At 37.6% G+C, this 16,508-nt stretch overlaps 1 protein-coding gene across 3 annotated transcripts; it reads left to right on the forward strand.

The window, feature by feature from the left end:
- Positions 1-238: 238 nt before the first annotated feature.
- Positions 239-16,081, forward strand: si:ch211-276i12.4 (uncharacterized). Of its 3 annotated transcripts, none has more exons than XM_055034760.1 (7): positions 239-662; positions 1,785-3,351; positions 5,539-5,567; positions 8,427-8,555; positions 9,009-9,075; positions 9,187-9,294; positions 14,273-16,081. In XM_055034760.1, the coding sequence occupies exons 1-7, from the start codon at positions 565-567 to the stop codon at positions 14,909-14,911; spliced, it is 2,637 nt and encodes an 878-aa protein (XP_054890735.1). In that variant the 5' UTR covers positions 239-564; the 3' UTR covers positions 14,912-16,081. The 3 variants fall into 3 exon arrangements, with proteins under 3 accessions (XP_054890735.1, XP_054890736.1, XP_054890738.1); XM_055034761.1 differs by having other exon boundaries at positions 14,366-16,081; XM_055034763.1 differs by having other exon boundaries at positions 14,362-14,596.
- The last annotated feature ends 427 nt before the right edge of the window (positions 16,082-16,508 follow it).

The raw sequence follows: 16,508 nt of genomic DNA on the forward strand, positions 1-16,508 counted from the left end.
AATATGAAAGAGATTTAAACTTGAAGTTGCATAACCAAGAGTCAGGTTTATTAGTGCAAATAAATAGGATTTATATAGATTTAGTTTCCTGGGGCTTTGGTCAATTGCATCCTCTGTGAGGACAAAGGTCCCACTCTTGGTTTTGGTTCGATGAGCATCCGGCTGCTCATGCGTGATGAAAAATCAAGCCACTATCCAGGAATTCATTCATCCCATTATTCTGAAGTCAGATGTTGAGGGAGACAAACGTACACAGGAGGCATACAAACAATCCACCTCTCTACTAATTACTCAAGAGGGCTGTAATTTTTGTGGAGTGTTTTATTTAATTATTTTGAAGACTTTGTAAGTTTATTAACTAGATTAGATGACCTTTTTAGCAATATCTGACAATATGCGTATCAGTTTTTGGAAATGGCTGTGAACTTGGGAGCTAAACAATAGTCTTGACTAAACAATAGTCTTGAAAACCAGGGTAAAAACAGCCACAGACTAAGCAGCAGACATTTAATATCCTGTGGCAAGACGGGATCTGTAGCTTGGGAACCAGGAAAGAGACACATAATGGACAAGTTCTTCAAACCCGTCCACAGACCTTCTTCAGATCAGACTAAGAAACAGAGGAACCACCATCATCATCACCAAGACACTCGTTCACAGAGGTAGGAGGGTTATTTTTACCCAAAGAGAAAGAAAAACAGCATCTTCATAGTAAACATAAAGCTGAAATCAGATGTTTACATGAACTGTTTAGAAATAGGTTGTAATTTTTTCTCACATTTTCCTTTTTAAACAGACTGCTCTCTTCCTGTTTATGGTCATTACAATTAGCAAAATTATTTTATAGTCAATTTTTAGAACAATGATAGAAATAATGTTTTTGAGCATTTGAACTTTTGTTAAACTTGCATTTGATTCCTTAGCATTTGACTTGTTGGAAACATTTTGGTTAAAGCATTGTCTTGTTTCCTTGAATTCTTGCCCATTCGTCACAAAGTGGTATAACTGAGGGAGTTTGAAGGCCGTCTTGTTTGCACATTTGCCCTCAAATTTTCAGTAGACTAAGATCGGGACTTTGTTGCATTATTTGCATCTCTGTCTGTTTGGAGGACTCATTCATGTCCAAGATTTAAAATCCTAGCAGATGAACTGAAATGTTGCTTCTGTATTCACACATAATGTTATTTGAGCATGTTAGCATCTATTTTTTAAGGCACACCAGTGGCTGCAGCAACAAAACACCCACACAAGTTAATTTACTTCAAAATTGAGATGGTGTTCTCAGCAACGCAAACTTCCACCTTGTTTTTACTGTTGTAAAAATTGTTAGTATGATTAGTTTTGTCAGTCCATTGGACATATCAAACAATGGTGAGCATGCATGATGGTGCAGGAGTTCAGATTGTTGCCTTGCTTTCTCCAAGGATCCACAGAAATTACAAGGGTGTAGAAATGGATGAATTGATGGGTGGATGGAAAGATGTTTTGTAACTCTTGTATCATGATGGCTTTCACAAATTGTTTAGTAAGATATAGACATGGTAATCTTTGCTGTATTCAAATTTCCAACTTTGAAGAAAATATTTAAAAGTAGCTAAAACGAAACTCACCGACATTTTTCTGGCATTCAACAAATAGAAAAAAATTTGTTAATCCTAACTGACTTTAGTCAAGAAACATTCACTTGTGTTTTATGTTCTTTTTAAAGTATCTGTTGAAATGTGTTTTTAACTTCATGTGTGGATACAATTGGCTGTGTTTTTTTTTTTTTTAATTTGATGTAGGTATACGAAGCTTGATGACAGTGACAGACATACAGATGACAGCCGGGGGCACCATCGCCGCCACCAATACAGTGAATATCTCTATGACACCCCCCATCCCGATGGCCAGTATCTGTATCAACAAGACATTGAGAAACTTTACGACCACCGCACTTCTGTTACCCTCTCCAGGGCCTCTTCCTCTTCCCTGTCCTCCACTTCTTCCTCCTCTTCCACTTCTTGGTACACAGAGACAAGTGCTAACAATCCCTTCTCCCTTCAGCATGCTGAGAGGCCACCGCATTCCCTGTCCTGCTCCAATATCTCGGATGTGCGCAGAGCTTTCAGAGATGATGACAGCAGCGAGCCCATTGTCTTTGCCACTGTCAAGCACAGCAAAAGGGGCAACACTGTCAGCAAGTTGGACGATGGCTCACACCAAAGCAGAAGGAATGATCTCTACGACCTGAACAGAGGTCACAGTCGAAGTGAAGAAGGGCTTCTGCAGTGCAATGAAATAGATGGGGGGAAAGGACGGTCCAAAGTGTCAACAATCGACCACGGGCCCTTGTATAAGACAACTAGTCTGAACCGAAGCTTGGCTTTCAGTGAGGAGGACATTGTTTTAGGAGTGCCCAGGGGTCCTATTAGGGCAGTCTCTTCGAGTCAGTTACCCAGCAAGGGGATACTCAAAAACAAGGAGAATAACAATGACATTCGCAAGGCCAAGTCAATGGAGGTACTTTCTCCAAGAGTCACCACAGGAGAAGGACAAAGTGGGCAGAAAGGGAAAGGGATCACTCAGGCTGAGATAGAGCAAGCACGGGCGAACTTTGTGGCGGGAAAGTTGCAGTTCTCAGCTTTTTTAGATGAGATCACAAAACAGGTCATGAGTCCTTCCCAACTCTCCATCTTTGGCGTGAACACCAATAAAGCTACTGAGAAAACCCCTTCACCAGTCCCCAAACCTGAGCCGGTCAAGCCCGAGCTTCCTCCCAAGAAGCACAGAAGTGGGAAACGGAGTGACACCGAGCTGCCATTGAAGCAACACAGCAGGCAGGTGAAACCGACCATCGGCTCTCGAAAACATTCAGACTGCTCCGATTCGGACAGGCTGACAACATATGCAGCAAGGAAGCACCGCGGCAGCCCCCCACCTCGTCATTACACACCATCTCCCAGCCAAGGACGGAAAGACATGAGGCCCTCTCCAACTGGAGACTCCATGTCAGGGGACAGATATGGCAGATATGGGCCTCACCATACAGATGGAACCAGCACCAGTCCTGAACCAGCCCAACCCAAGCAGCGCCACCACCATAAATACTATCCCAGCAACTTTCAAAACCAAAACCCACAGACCCAACACTTCCCCATGCAGACGCACCATGAGGCTGAGCACGGAGGGCCGAGCAACTCGCCCCCACACTCATCCCAGCTTGCAAGACAAGGGTTCGGCTCTGAGTCCTCATCCACAAAGTCCGACTCATCCAGGGGCCGAGACACTGCCTCCACGGCTACCAGCTACAGCTCAGAGCAGGGATGCCAACACCAGTCACAGCCCTTGGGGATCTCTAAGCAGCACCGGGTAAGCTGACACCAATAAAGTGTCTGATAGTTTCAGCATAAAAAAAATCTAGCTCTTAGCTGACTAAAATCCAACTTAAGGTTCTTCATCTGAGCCGTTCCTCACAATTTTCACCCTTTAAACCCCACAGGTGTGACCAGGATTAGTTTTCACACGTTGTCTTTACACATAAAAGAAAAAACAAAGGACATGTTTTAAAAAAGTCCACAAAAATGGTGTTTTGACTAAAGTTGTGCAATGTGTAAGCAACCAAAACCAGCAATGCCAACCTGTTTCAGTCTACAACACACATTAATGTCAGGTCAAGTCACTTTGGCAAACAAAGCCTGTTCAAACCCAAAAGACAATAGCCCACATTGACCTAAAGTTTATTTGAAACAGAGGCCCACTTCCGTTGAAATGAACAGTGAACTCCACATTTACTGCCACCCTTGATAAGGATGTTTAAAATGTTTCAAAACAAGTTTTTTTTTTTGCAGTACCAAATAAAAAAATACAGAGAATATGTTTTTCCCCATGCTCTGGATAATCGTCGAGCCTTGTTTCCAGTTCCGGTTTCTTTTAACTTTTTAGTTATTTTCACTCAGAATAATGTAGGCAACATAAACAAACATCTGCATTTCTTTCTTGATTTAGAACTGTGTGTTAGTCATAAATTTTCTGAGATAAGGATTCTAAGACACCATCATCAGTTTAATAATAATACACAAATTTTCTTGTCTTTCTCTTTTTTAAGAGACATTGGGGTAGATGTTATGAATGTCATGGGTCAGTATTTAAAAGTTAATTGATACTCTAATCAGTTTAGTAAACATATATTATGAAAATAGACATATATTATGAAGATAAACATAGAGGCACCTTATTGGATGCTCATGTTTTTCCCATTTTAGAGAGAAATTGGCTTATGTCTTAAAGTTGGATGGATCACAAAATAAAAATTTTGTCACACTGGTGTTCTCAATAAATAAATTATAATTTATAAAGATCAAAACAAACATATATTAATTGAATGTGTTCTCTTCTCTTTCCTATTTTGAAGGGAAGTGGGCCTTTGACGAACTTATTAAGCATTCATTTATTATTTCTTAATAATAAATATCACTGTTTTTTTTCCACCAATAAATACAAATACCAAAATTAAAAGTTGAGTTTTTCAAATCTTGTGGTTTGCATAATAATTATATTTATAATAAACATGATAATTTGTCCACACAAGTTCAGAATTAAGTAAATCAAATGACTCAGCAGAATAAAACTGTTGATTATGGTGTGAAATTAGCCCAGATGAAGACAGATATAGCACCAAACCCCTCTGAGAATGAAGTGCCTGAGCAAATTAAAAGCAACGTTCCTTCTTTCTTGCAGAGGCAGTGCAGCTGAGTCAGAGGGTATGTGTGGGATGTGTCAAATACTCCGCATTTCAAGCTGACTCATCCTCCAGCTATGCAGCAAATGACTCTCCTGTGCGTCTATGGGACATTTCCTTTGAAAAGCTCTAATTTATCACTATTGTGACGTTTTGTTTGTTCCTGAGGTGTTGCTCCTTCTGTTCTCTGAAATGACTGTGCATTCAGAAAATGAAACAGCATTCCTACACCATTAGTAGCTCATTCCAGATACCTTGATGAGAACTGGTATGACAATAATTTTACACATCATTATATAAGACTTTCCTTTCTTTCCATGGGGTGTTGGAACTTGCTCATGCATGATGACAACAGGAAAAACCGGGGAACATTTTAGTCTCACAGAACAGATCAATACTTGTGGGACTCCAGGCATTATTCAATAATTCATTGAATCTCTCAGGTCCTCAGTAATGTGGTCGAGGCGTGTCCTGGTTATACAATCTCTGTTGTCCTTGTCGTAACTCTATCCCATCTCTGTTTGCTTGGTAATGGTATCATGTGAAGCCAGTTCTTTAGTTATAGGTGTTGTCATTTAAATCTCCAAATCTCGTGAGGTCAAGATAAATCATGCAAACTGTGGAGCTGAAGAGCTTTGATTCAGCCACAGGGCTGTAGAAATAATCCCTCCCAGATTCAGATACAGTCAGAACATCTACAATTTCATGAATCTAAAATTCTCTTAAAACATATTGTATGATATTTATCAGAAGCCTTCTGTCCTTATATTTTCTGCCATCTCTCACTTTGTGTCCACGTTTTCTTGTCTTTATTGTAGAACATGCTGTGCGATCCGGACCACCTTCAGTAAGTGTCCTCTGTGTTTGTCTTTTTTCTCTCTTGATTCGCTCTGTGTGAGAGGATTTATTGATCTATTAATGAGTGTTCTCTTGTTTAAAAAAGGAGGGGGAGATTTTATCATGGAACTGATTTATGTAACAAACTTGATCTCATTAGTAATGCAGTCACATGAAAGGAAAAATACTCAGAATGACTTTATGTATATATATATATATATATATATATATATATATATATATATATATATATATATATATATATATATATATATATATATATATATATATATATATAAATTTTATATGTTAATACTACTATTTGCCACGATGTCAGAGATGACACTATTCAAATACTAGATTTTGTCAATTTTGCTCCAGCAAAGATTTTTTATTTATTTTTTTTGCAAATTTGTTCATTATTATATATTTACAAGTCAGAAATACATTTCTATACTATGTCCTAACTAGCCCTCCATACTCCTGCTTTGAAGAACATTCATTAAAAAGCAGAAAGCCAGATGACGGTTTCTGTATGATCCTTGATTTTATTCCTCTATTGTAAAAAATAAGTCTTTCATTGGTACTAAATATGTCTTGTTAATGTAGTAAAAACTACACTAATGTCCTTTACCTGATTGTTTTTACACAGGAAAAATCAAGGGGAGATCTGCAGTAAACAGTCCAGTTTTAAACAGTGAACCAGAGACAGCTGCAGTGAAATTTTGAGTTTCCAGTCAGAAATACATAAAAAATGGTTAGAAATGCAACAAAAAGCAGGAATTCTGAGTTGTGGTCCTAATAAAGCTTTAAAGTTTAATCACCAACCTGGCTGCTGCTGGTTGGTGATAACACTATGTGTAGGTTTCAGATATGAACTATCAGCTCTTCTGACTGTGTCTCTCTTTAAACCAGTGGAACAGATTGTGCTATTCAGTCTTGTTTAGCAAACATTTTTCTTCAGTTGTTTTTATTCATAACAGTAAGAGGAATACATGACATCTCTTTGGATTGACATAAGCAGCACAATGACTTGCAACCAGAACACATTCAAATCAGCTTCGACATACTGATTCCCTCATCACAGTCCTAAATTACGAGATACATTAACATGTATGAGTAGTTTTGGTTACAAACTAAAAGCTTCTACTTCTTTTATAATATCTTACAAGAAAAAAGAGTTTATTTTCCTCTTTTAGAGAAAACCCACTGCAGTGGGTTATCATGGTAACCATGCCCACTTCCAATCACAATTACAACTGAAAAACATTTGTGCTAGTAGCGATATTGGGCCAAAAATGACTCCCTCTTGTTTTTGCAGCTCCAGGAGGGAGAACATTATTTTCTGTTCTTGCAGAAAAGGTCTTGGCATTAAATGGGAAACCTGGTCTCATAGTGCGCTGGTCTTGTATTCAGAAGTTGTGTTTTTTGAATCCCAAACCAGAAAAGAAATAGGACCAATTTAGAAACTGAAATTGTTCGTCCTGGTGAGTTGGAAGTTCCCCAAAAGTCCCAAGGTCAGATATTTCAATATGTCTTTCTCTTGCATCAATTTCAGGAAAAGAGACTGAAGAGTTTCATGTAGAACAAGCTCGATACAGTGACGTAACGTCCACCTCTAAAGCTGAACTTCCAACGTAAAAATGCCCTCAGGAAACGATATATAGGTTTGGTTGAAGGCCTAATGAGAGATTTCTGTTATGGGGAATAGATTTGTCCTCAGAGTTTACATTTCAGAGATTTCTCACATTGAAGATCTAGGATGTCCTCAAAGAGCCTCTGAGTTAGAAATCCAGTACAAGTTTTACATGTATACAAAGCTTCAACATTTAGAGATTTGTTATTTGATTGGATTGTATCTCAGGAAAGCAGTGGTCAGAACTAAATGAATTCAGAGGTCGTTTAGTAGATACTTCTTCAATATCCAACATGGCTGCTCTATGTATAAAATGTTGTAAAAATTTTGGGAGTGAACAGTTCCTTTCTTTTGTCTGTGGTGTTCCTTCTCTGTTTATCCATGTTTTTCTTTTCATGCAACAGAAATATGTTCTGCTAACAGTTTTATCTCCAATGATTTTCCAACTTTGAAAGGGAAAGCATTGAACTCAGATGTGATGCCAATCCTAGATCCAAATATTGACTTTCAAGCTCCATGTGAATGTAGCATTAGTTGTAGATTAGTTGTAGACTGAAAATGAAACCAGGACCTTCTGGTTCATCGGACTCATAAACTACAAAACTGAAACAGAAGGATTTCTTATGAGGGATTTCCTACATGGAAAGTCCCCAGAGTTTGACAGAGCTGCTGCATATCTAAAACCTTTGGACTGCTTTTATGTCACAGGTACACAGATCTGAAGATTATGTTTGTGCTTAAATTACTGCTTAAATGTGTTGATTGGAGGCAAATACATTGCTATTGGTTTGTAATGCTAACAGCAGTTAGCACCTCAACAACGAGACAATCAAACTGATTGTAGCAGCTACTATAAAGCCCAAATCTCACATCCTGCCACCAGAACATAGTGAAACCATCATAATTCAGATGGACACATGCAATAACATGTGATGAGCATATTTACATAACCTAATAGGATTGTAGGTAAGAGAGTTTAGGATTTTTGCCTGTTATCTATAAAGAGTGGTCCTTTCTTTAAAATGACTCTATAGATAAAACTGCTATGGATACAACAGCAGGAGCTGATTAAATTTACCCAGCAATAACTCAAAACAGAATGCTTGACAATATCCAAGTGTTACTCAGATTTTCCTGATATCCCTTAGACCTGTCTTTGCAGCACAAAGCAGACATCTCCAGTCTTTATTTATGGAGTCAAGCTGTCCTCCCCTCCCCCATCTCCGTGCTCAGGGCGTTGCAGGAGGAGAATGCTGATCTCCACCAGAACCTGCTGCAGACCGTGGTTTGCATTGAGAGCCTGGAGGCAGAGCTGCAGAGGACCAGAGACGAGCTCAGTCATGTCAAGGAGAAATATAAAAGGTGATTTGTGCAGATAAATAGGGCAGATCTTTAAATGTGCAGGAAGGTGACACAAAAAATACCACATATACGAGACAGTTACTGTAATGCAAGGCCTTGCACAAGGATGTTACAGATTAAAGGGTCTCTGCAGCATTCTGCATCAGCAATACGAACCATAGAGTTTTACTAAATTAACAAAGGGAGGCCAAGCAAAACCGTCCAGACTTGCTGGTCAGGCCCAAATCTGTTACCAAACAACTGCTGCTGCATACTAAGCACATGCCAGTCATTCCTCAGCATGCTGCAGCTACTGGGATGAATGGTTGCCTCACACTGGGCTCCAGTTGGGAGTCATTTGTTGCACATTTATTATTTTTAAGTGTCCGTTTGTTGCTCTCAGACAGCTGCCATTACATGTCCGGAAGCCCAGCTTAAATAATAATTATGTATTTATTTTCTGTTGTTACAAAGCCTGCTGCAGACACATAGTGGGACAAAAGAGCCACATAATCTTCTGGGAGAGCACCTTCACAAAGCGGTGAGACTTTGGGTGCAATAATAATAACAAAAGGATGAATGTGTCTTGTTTTGCAACTTGTTGCATTAAAAGCCTAATGTGTTGCGCTATTCTTCTCTTGTGTGTTTGCAGTCGGAGAGCCTGAGCAATGAGAGAACATTTCTGCTGAATCGCGTCTCCCAGCTGGGCTCGGAGCTGAACGACGCCCACAGGACCATCGCAGCTCTGGAAAACATTAATGTGAGTATACCGCCTCCTAATGGACACTTGTGCTCACTGCAACTCAAGGTCAACTAAAAGCTGGGGAGAGGGCCCTAAAATCGCTTTTAAAAAGTAGAAAAACTCTGAAAAGCCTACTACTATTTTACCAAAAGTAAAGATAAATCACCAGTATGTGTTACATCTGCGACTTCACTTTTACTGACTTTTATTACAACCAGATACCCATTACTGCTAATATGAGCCTCTATTAAATTCTTTGTTTATTTGCATGATTCATTAAGGTAAAAACATTTAGATTTTATGGCTGATAATATTTTTTATTGTCTTTCTCTGAAGTTGTAGAGTGCAGTAGCTACTTTTTGGTGCTGCAAATTCCAACAAATATGAGCTAAAAACACAAAATGTTGGAAGTTATACATCAATACAATGACAGCATGAGGGAGTATGATTTTCATAAATAGAAGTTTATGCTGGAATTTCTAACAAATAAAGAAATCTAACATGTTTGCAAAAAACAACATAAAAATATATTTTGTAAATCTTTGTAGTTTTAGCAGCCTGAGGTTCTCGGCCATTGCTTAGGTGTGAGAATGTGAAAAGACAGCTTTAGTTTTGTCTTACTCAAATTTGAACTTTATGGAAGAGTGACAAGAAGAAAAATATTGCTAGAAACAGTTAGATGGAGCTAAGTACAAGGGAAATCCCATGAATCGGAGAGTTTAACACGTCACGTCTCAGGTTTAAATGTGTAAAAACAAAAACTGAAAACCCTAATCTTGTTTGGTCAAGTTCTAAAAACTTCAGTAAGCCGATTCATCTTCGTTCTTAGTTTATTAAAACAATGAGAATTTGGGGACATTTTCAAATTGCCACAGCGAGAGTATGTTTTACCGTACAAGGATGTATATGAGAGCACAACGGTTAGTTAGTCCATAAGATGGCCTAACTGGTTTCCTGTCCTAATTTGATAATCATTGACACATTGTATATTGAGTTAAAATGGTCCAGATTCTGTTCTGAACAAAATGTTTTTGTTCAGAACAGAAAAGGTACACAGATGATCTGACCAGAGTGTCTTATGAGCTGATGGCTCTTCTTTGACCCAGCTTGGTGTATTTATCAAACACACCGGGTCACAGTGATCGTTCCATGCTCCTGTTTCCTTCAACTGGCACTCATACAAGTGTCTATATATACCGTCCTTTCAGGCATCCAAATCCTCCTCTCTAAATGAAGTTTTTTTCTACCTCAACCATCAGCTAAGCAAATAAAATGCATCAAGATTTGTGACTAAAATGTAGAAAACATAACAGCTCTTTTGCAAGTTGTTTTATGTCAGCTAAGGTTAAAACACTTCTTTAACATTCAATGTTATCCAGATTTTTGTGTCTCTAAGTCATTTGAAAAGGTACAAAATCCAAAGTGGACATTTTTATTGAGTAGACAAGCTGTTAAAAGCGCAGGAAGTTTTTATTCTGCTGATCCCACATCTTAGAGTCAGACTCTTTGTCAGGTTGTTCCCAACCTCTATACTCTCTGCAGCCACTTTGAGGTGGACTGGTCTCACTGAGTAAGTTATCATTTTATCAAACAAAAAAAAAACAACAAAAAAAGTAAATAAATAGTAAAAATGTGTTGAAAACAATTATGCTTGATTTTTATTTGATTTTGTTTTGGTTTCTATACACCGAAATCAAAAGTTATCTCACAGGAAAGGTGGAGATGGGTGTAGACAAAGGCTTCACATGAAATCATCATGAACTTGAACAAATCCTGAAGCCAAACATCTTTATGTCTTAATTATGGTTCAGGAACTGAGCATTTTGAATAGTTGGAGATTTCTTCTTGCTGCAGAGTCAAAATTAATCTAATTTAAAGTAGAAAAGGACAAAACAACAAGGTCTGTGGGCTTTAAGTGTCCAGACTGCCATTTGTCAGTTCTAGGGAGCCGATCAGGACTTTATTTCAAGGGAAATTGAGAGAAAAGTCATGGATGCAGGGCATTAGTCTCTTAGTGACTCTTTTAAAGTCTCAAGTAATTATTTTTTATGCTTATTGTGCAAAAGTTTGAAGTATTCTTTCATATATTTAAAATTTATTTTCAAGAAGCATGAGTTTCTTGTAATGTAACAAAAGGCAAAAAAAGGTTATTTCTCTTTTGTATAGCATAATTATTGATGGAAGAAAAACAAACAAACAAACAAAAAACAATTAATCATCACATACACCAAAAAACACAAAGCATTTCACAAAATAACAAAAGCTTGAGACATTGTCACAGTAAAACAAATAACACAATTTTAGCAAATAAAAAACCCAAACTTGATAAAAAAGAAACATCAGTTGTTGCCTTTTGCAGAAAAGCTGCTGTCTACAATAATGATTTTAAAGAGCTTCCATTTTCTGACGATTTCAGGGAATTGGTTCAAAAATAATGAGCATAGGAACTCAGTGCTGCCTCTTAGTGTTGGTTCTGGTTTTGTGAACAAATCTCTGATGACCTGAGGGGTTTGCATGTTTCATACCTGAAATACATTTTGACCCAAAGCCAACTCACTGCCTTCTGGATCATTAGCACAATTTTACAATCTATCTGGATCATTAGCACAATTTTACAATCTATCTGTTGACAAACAGGACAGGATAGTGCAGGAAAATGACTTGAGGACTTGTGTAAAATAATTTTCTGGGGTTAGTCAGGACTCTGGATTAGATTTGAACTGATAAAATTTCAGTGTGACGTCTTCATGTTCACCTTCTTCTGTGGTATTTTGCTCCAGGAGCCTACTTCAGTTTTATCTTCTAACCTGTTATTTTCTGCATTAAGCTGGAGGAAATTCTGACTCGTTTACTTAGTTTATATTGTACAAACTGATTCAAAGAGGACAACCAATTTGGACACAGAACGTTATTGGCAGAGATATTGCAGAAGGTGTTGTAGTTCTCCATAATCTTTAATTAAAAGATATCTTAGTACATTGCCTTGAGGTACCCCACATCTGAGCTGAGTTTGCTATGATTTTAAATGACTAAATGAGACAAAGATTTATTTATTTATTTATTTATTTACAAGTCTGTCAAATAAGACTATTCGCTGTTGAGACATCCTTTAGGTTCTTTAATAATCCATTCCCAGTGCTGTGAAGTAATTTAAAATCTGATTGAAAACCATGAAGGATCATTTTTTTGAGATAAACCAAAATTTCAATTATCTTGGACAAAAACATTAAATTAGATAGAGACTGATGATTAATTATCAGGGAAGCATCCAGATCAGGGTTTAATGAAGTGATCCTGATCTATCTTTATTCTTGCTTTAATTTTTTTTTCCTCTACATCATGTTTTTTTTTATTTCTTGTGGGTACATCTTCAGGCTTGGTTCTTCTTTGTCTTTCACTTGTTCACCTTCCTTAAACTTAAGCATAGATCTCACAGTCAACGCATGAAATGTTGAGCATTTCTAAACATTTGTTAAAATGTGGAAATGTTAAAAATGTTTGTTGCACAGATGAACCTCAAATATATGACATTAGTTCCCTACAGGTCTTTCACAATGTCACATGCAGTTAATTGCAACATAATACCTTTGATTTCTTTACAGATTCACATTAAGACAGTAGGGAATTAAGCTTATTACAAGTGGAAATTTGAATTATACAATTAAATACGGTCATGTGTTGTTTAATGATGTGATTCTGTATTGAAAGGTCCATTTTTAATGACACTTGTTCAAGGTCTTCTGAAGCTTTTCCCAGATTCTATAATAAACCATTTTGATGAAGATTTAATGAGATTCACATGTAGTATGTGTGCTCCATCTTGATTGGTTTGGAGAAAGTATCATTTGTGTTTGTAACTTTGGTCTGCTTTATTCCTAAATCTGAATCTGGTCTTGTGGATGTCTCTCAGCTCCAATTATCTACGGACTGAAGATTTTCCTCTTCCTCTTAACAAAATAAACTATTGTTGTTGGGATTTAGGTATAAACTTGGGGCATTTTGACACATGTATATACTTTGACCTCAACTAGTGTTCTTCAAAGTGGGGGGCCGCGGTCCCGTTGAGAGCCACCAGGGGGCGCTTTGAGGCCTCAGAAAGCTGGAGGGAAGCTTTGGAAAAAAAGAAAGAAAAATTAAAATTTCATTCAAATACTTTTTTTAACCACAACTTTTTTATAATAATTTTTTTTCAAAAAATCTTAAAATGTAATCTGTTTTCAGTCATTTTAATAAAATATAAATTGAAATAACTTGCTGCATTATCGATGGAAATACTTATTGTATTCCTCAAAATTGCTGAGCAAGTGCTGAATGGACAAGATTTTAACAATATGAAGACCAAAGGAATGCCCTGCTGTAAAAAATCATTAGAAACTCACAAAAAACGTAAATCAGAATGTATGAAGCAGCATTTAAGCTGAATAAATGTATTGCTTAATTATGGAATAGTGAAAAAAGTGAAAAAATAATTTTAAAAGTTGGTGTTTTTTACATTGTGTGAGAGTTTGCAAAGGGGACTTTGCCCAGAAGCTAAGGGGCCCATGACATGGAGAAGTTTTGATCTAAACTCTGTTGTAGCTCCAGTAAACCTCTGGGATTGTAATTAATAACACATGCTAGTTATGCCTGTTTTTTACAAGTGATGTAAAAACCCTAACCCTGAGATCACTTTCCATGACAGAATGTCACTAAAAATACATGCATTATTTTAAATTACTTTTTTGTCATTAATTTGGGCACGAAGGGCTTTTTTCCCCCCTGTTTTCCTTCGAATTCAGCATCCTACATCAGGAAATGTATCCATCCACTTTTCTGAAAAAGTTTATTTTCTTTCTTTTAAACCTAAAACAGAAAGAGACACGGCTCTTTATAAATGGCAAAATTCCCAAAGTACATATTTATCAACATTTATAAGTTTTCTATGTTTTAAAAGGTCATGCACCATTTGCAGCGCTTGCAGCAAATAGTTAACATGTGTTTGGTTTCTTCCCTGCAGGTGCCAGTTTTGGTAAAAGAGCTCCTGGAGAAGTATTTTGGTTCTGCTGAAGCTATTCAAAATTTTCTCACAACCTCTTTTCCAACCAGCCAGGCCCAGCAGACAGATGGCCAATCCTGCGATCCCAAAGCAGAGGAAGCAGCCCAGGGTTGCCTGAGCGAGTCAGAGGCAGGTCGGCAGAGGGTCACGGCCTTCATGCCGATTAAACAGGCTCTGACCCCAGCTAAAAATGAGGGCAGTCTTCCAGGCAAGCATGAGTCCACTCACAGCCCATCGTTCTCTCTGGCTGACATGGGAGCTGTTTCCTATAAAACCACAGCTCCCAGTAATCCTGCCAGACCACAGCCTGTTTACCCACAAACCCAGCAGCAGTTACTGCGGAGCGTTGCCCACACCGACACCGCTCCAGACCCTCAGCACGCCCACGCAGCGGGTGACAGATGGGAAGGAAGAGGAGGGTTGAAGGTGCTGCTCTTTGAGCAGGATGCAGGGGATGTGAACTCCATGTCGGCCCAGCAGATCCTGGATGATTTCATGCATCATCTGCAGGCACACAAGGAGGCCGGGGGAGGGAAGGAGCAGCAGAGTGGGCAGGAGTGGATGAATGGGGTGGAACAGGCAGGGAAAGTGGGAGACTGAGATCACCGTCCGAGGAGTTTATTCCTGTCCTAATTATTTGCCAGCAGTGATTGTTCTTTAGGTGGCTAAAAAAGTCAGAGGGTGGGTGTAGATTTATGTAATTAATTCATGATGTTGTGTTCGTAGAGTTTTATATAGCTGAATAAATCCGGCACTTGAAGGTTGGAAACAGAAGGACTTTCTGTTAATTTTATGGGATTTGTGCAATGTTAAGTCTTTCTAACTGAGGGAAAATACAAGTTTAAATAGAAAGTTGGCAAAATTCTAAGAAAATCTCTCAAACATGTTGAAAAAATATTTGGAAACCCTTGAAATGAGGTAATATTTAAATCTAAACTCTTTAATATGCTGTCAGTTCCTATTTTTTACCTGTAAGAACTTCTCCTCGTCTTGGAGAGGTTTTCATAGAGCATTTCATTGTAGATTGTGTTTTCATATGTTCTGCAGAGTATTTATGAGGTCAGACACTGATGCTGGATGTAAAGGTCTGGCTGGCCTTGGAATCTCTATTCCAAACCTGATTGATACCTGTTAACATACAACTCATGTCAACGCTAACTGGATTAAAGTCTGGATTATGTCAATGAGATGTCATAAAATGAATTAAAACGTTTAACTAACTCTCCAATTAAAAGTGGAGGCCATATACTTTTGTTAATGTTGTCTGTCTCATCATATGTAATGCTTTTAAAATACTTTCCTGTGTTAGCCAGCACTTTAATATGAGTTAAGTGTGTGAGTAAAGATGAGTATGAATGCATAGATGTACATACTTCACAGAATGTATAATTATTTAACACAATGGTCCTTCCATGTTAAAATAATAGAGGCTCTTTGCTGTTTTAGTGACTTTGATGTACAGTAAAATATGAATGTAATAAATACAAATGGATTTTCAAGCTGTAGATTAGATAAAGAGCAAAATTAAAACGATTTTAATCTGTATAATTTCAGAGTTTCTCTATTAAATGTGCACAGTGTGTTAAATCTGTGTGTTTATCTCACTGCTACCAATGAAGATGCTTGTAAATGGCTTGGAATATAAATTTATACCCATTTATAATTTGTTTTGATAATCATCAACTGATCAAGCAGATTTAAGTGAGATTAATGTATTTGCAGAGCACAGTTTTATGGTTTTTATTTGCAATGTACATTTGTATAAATAAAGATTTGTGTTGTTCTTAGCATGAAATACCAAATGAAACATTGGGGCGTGAATACTTTTACCAGAAACTGTAAAAGTTGATAACATACAACTCGCGTCAAGCTAACTGGAGCTCTGAGTCAAGCTGTCATAAATACTTAAAATGACAGTTTAAGCCAATTGGTCCCACCTCACAACCTCCCCACACAATTCTCTGCAGGGATAACTCCTCTCATACTTTCACTGTTAATGCTGTTCAAGAACAGTATAGACTTGTTTTTTTAATTAATAAAAGTTCATTCAAAGTCCAATTATTCCTAACTAGAAATCAGAGAATTGATCAATTCAGATCATTTTCACTCAAAACTGCACATCAAATCGACTTGTTTTTATGTGAAACAACAATCAGATTGAGATCAGTTTTGTTACTTAGTTGAAGAAATTACTCAG

The sequence above is a fragment of the Poeciliopsis prolifica genome, unplaced genomic scaffold, assembly GCF_027474105.1.
Source record: "Poeciliopsis prolifica strain line A6 unplaced genomic scaffold, Auburn_PproV2 SCAFFOLD009, whole genome shotgun sequence".
In the NCBI taxonomy this organism is placed as follows: Eukaryota; Metazoa; Chordata; class Actinopteri; order Cyprinodontiformes; family Poeciliidae; genus Poeciliopsis; species Poeciliopsis prolifica.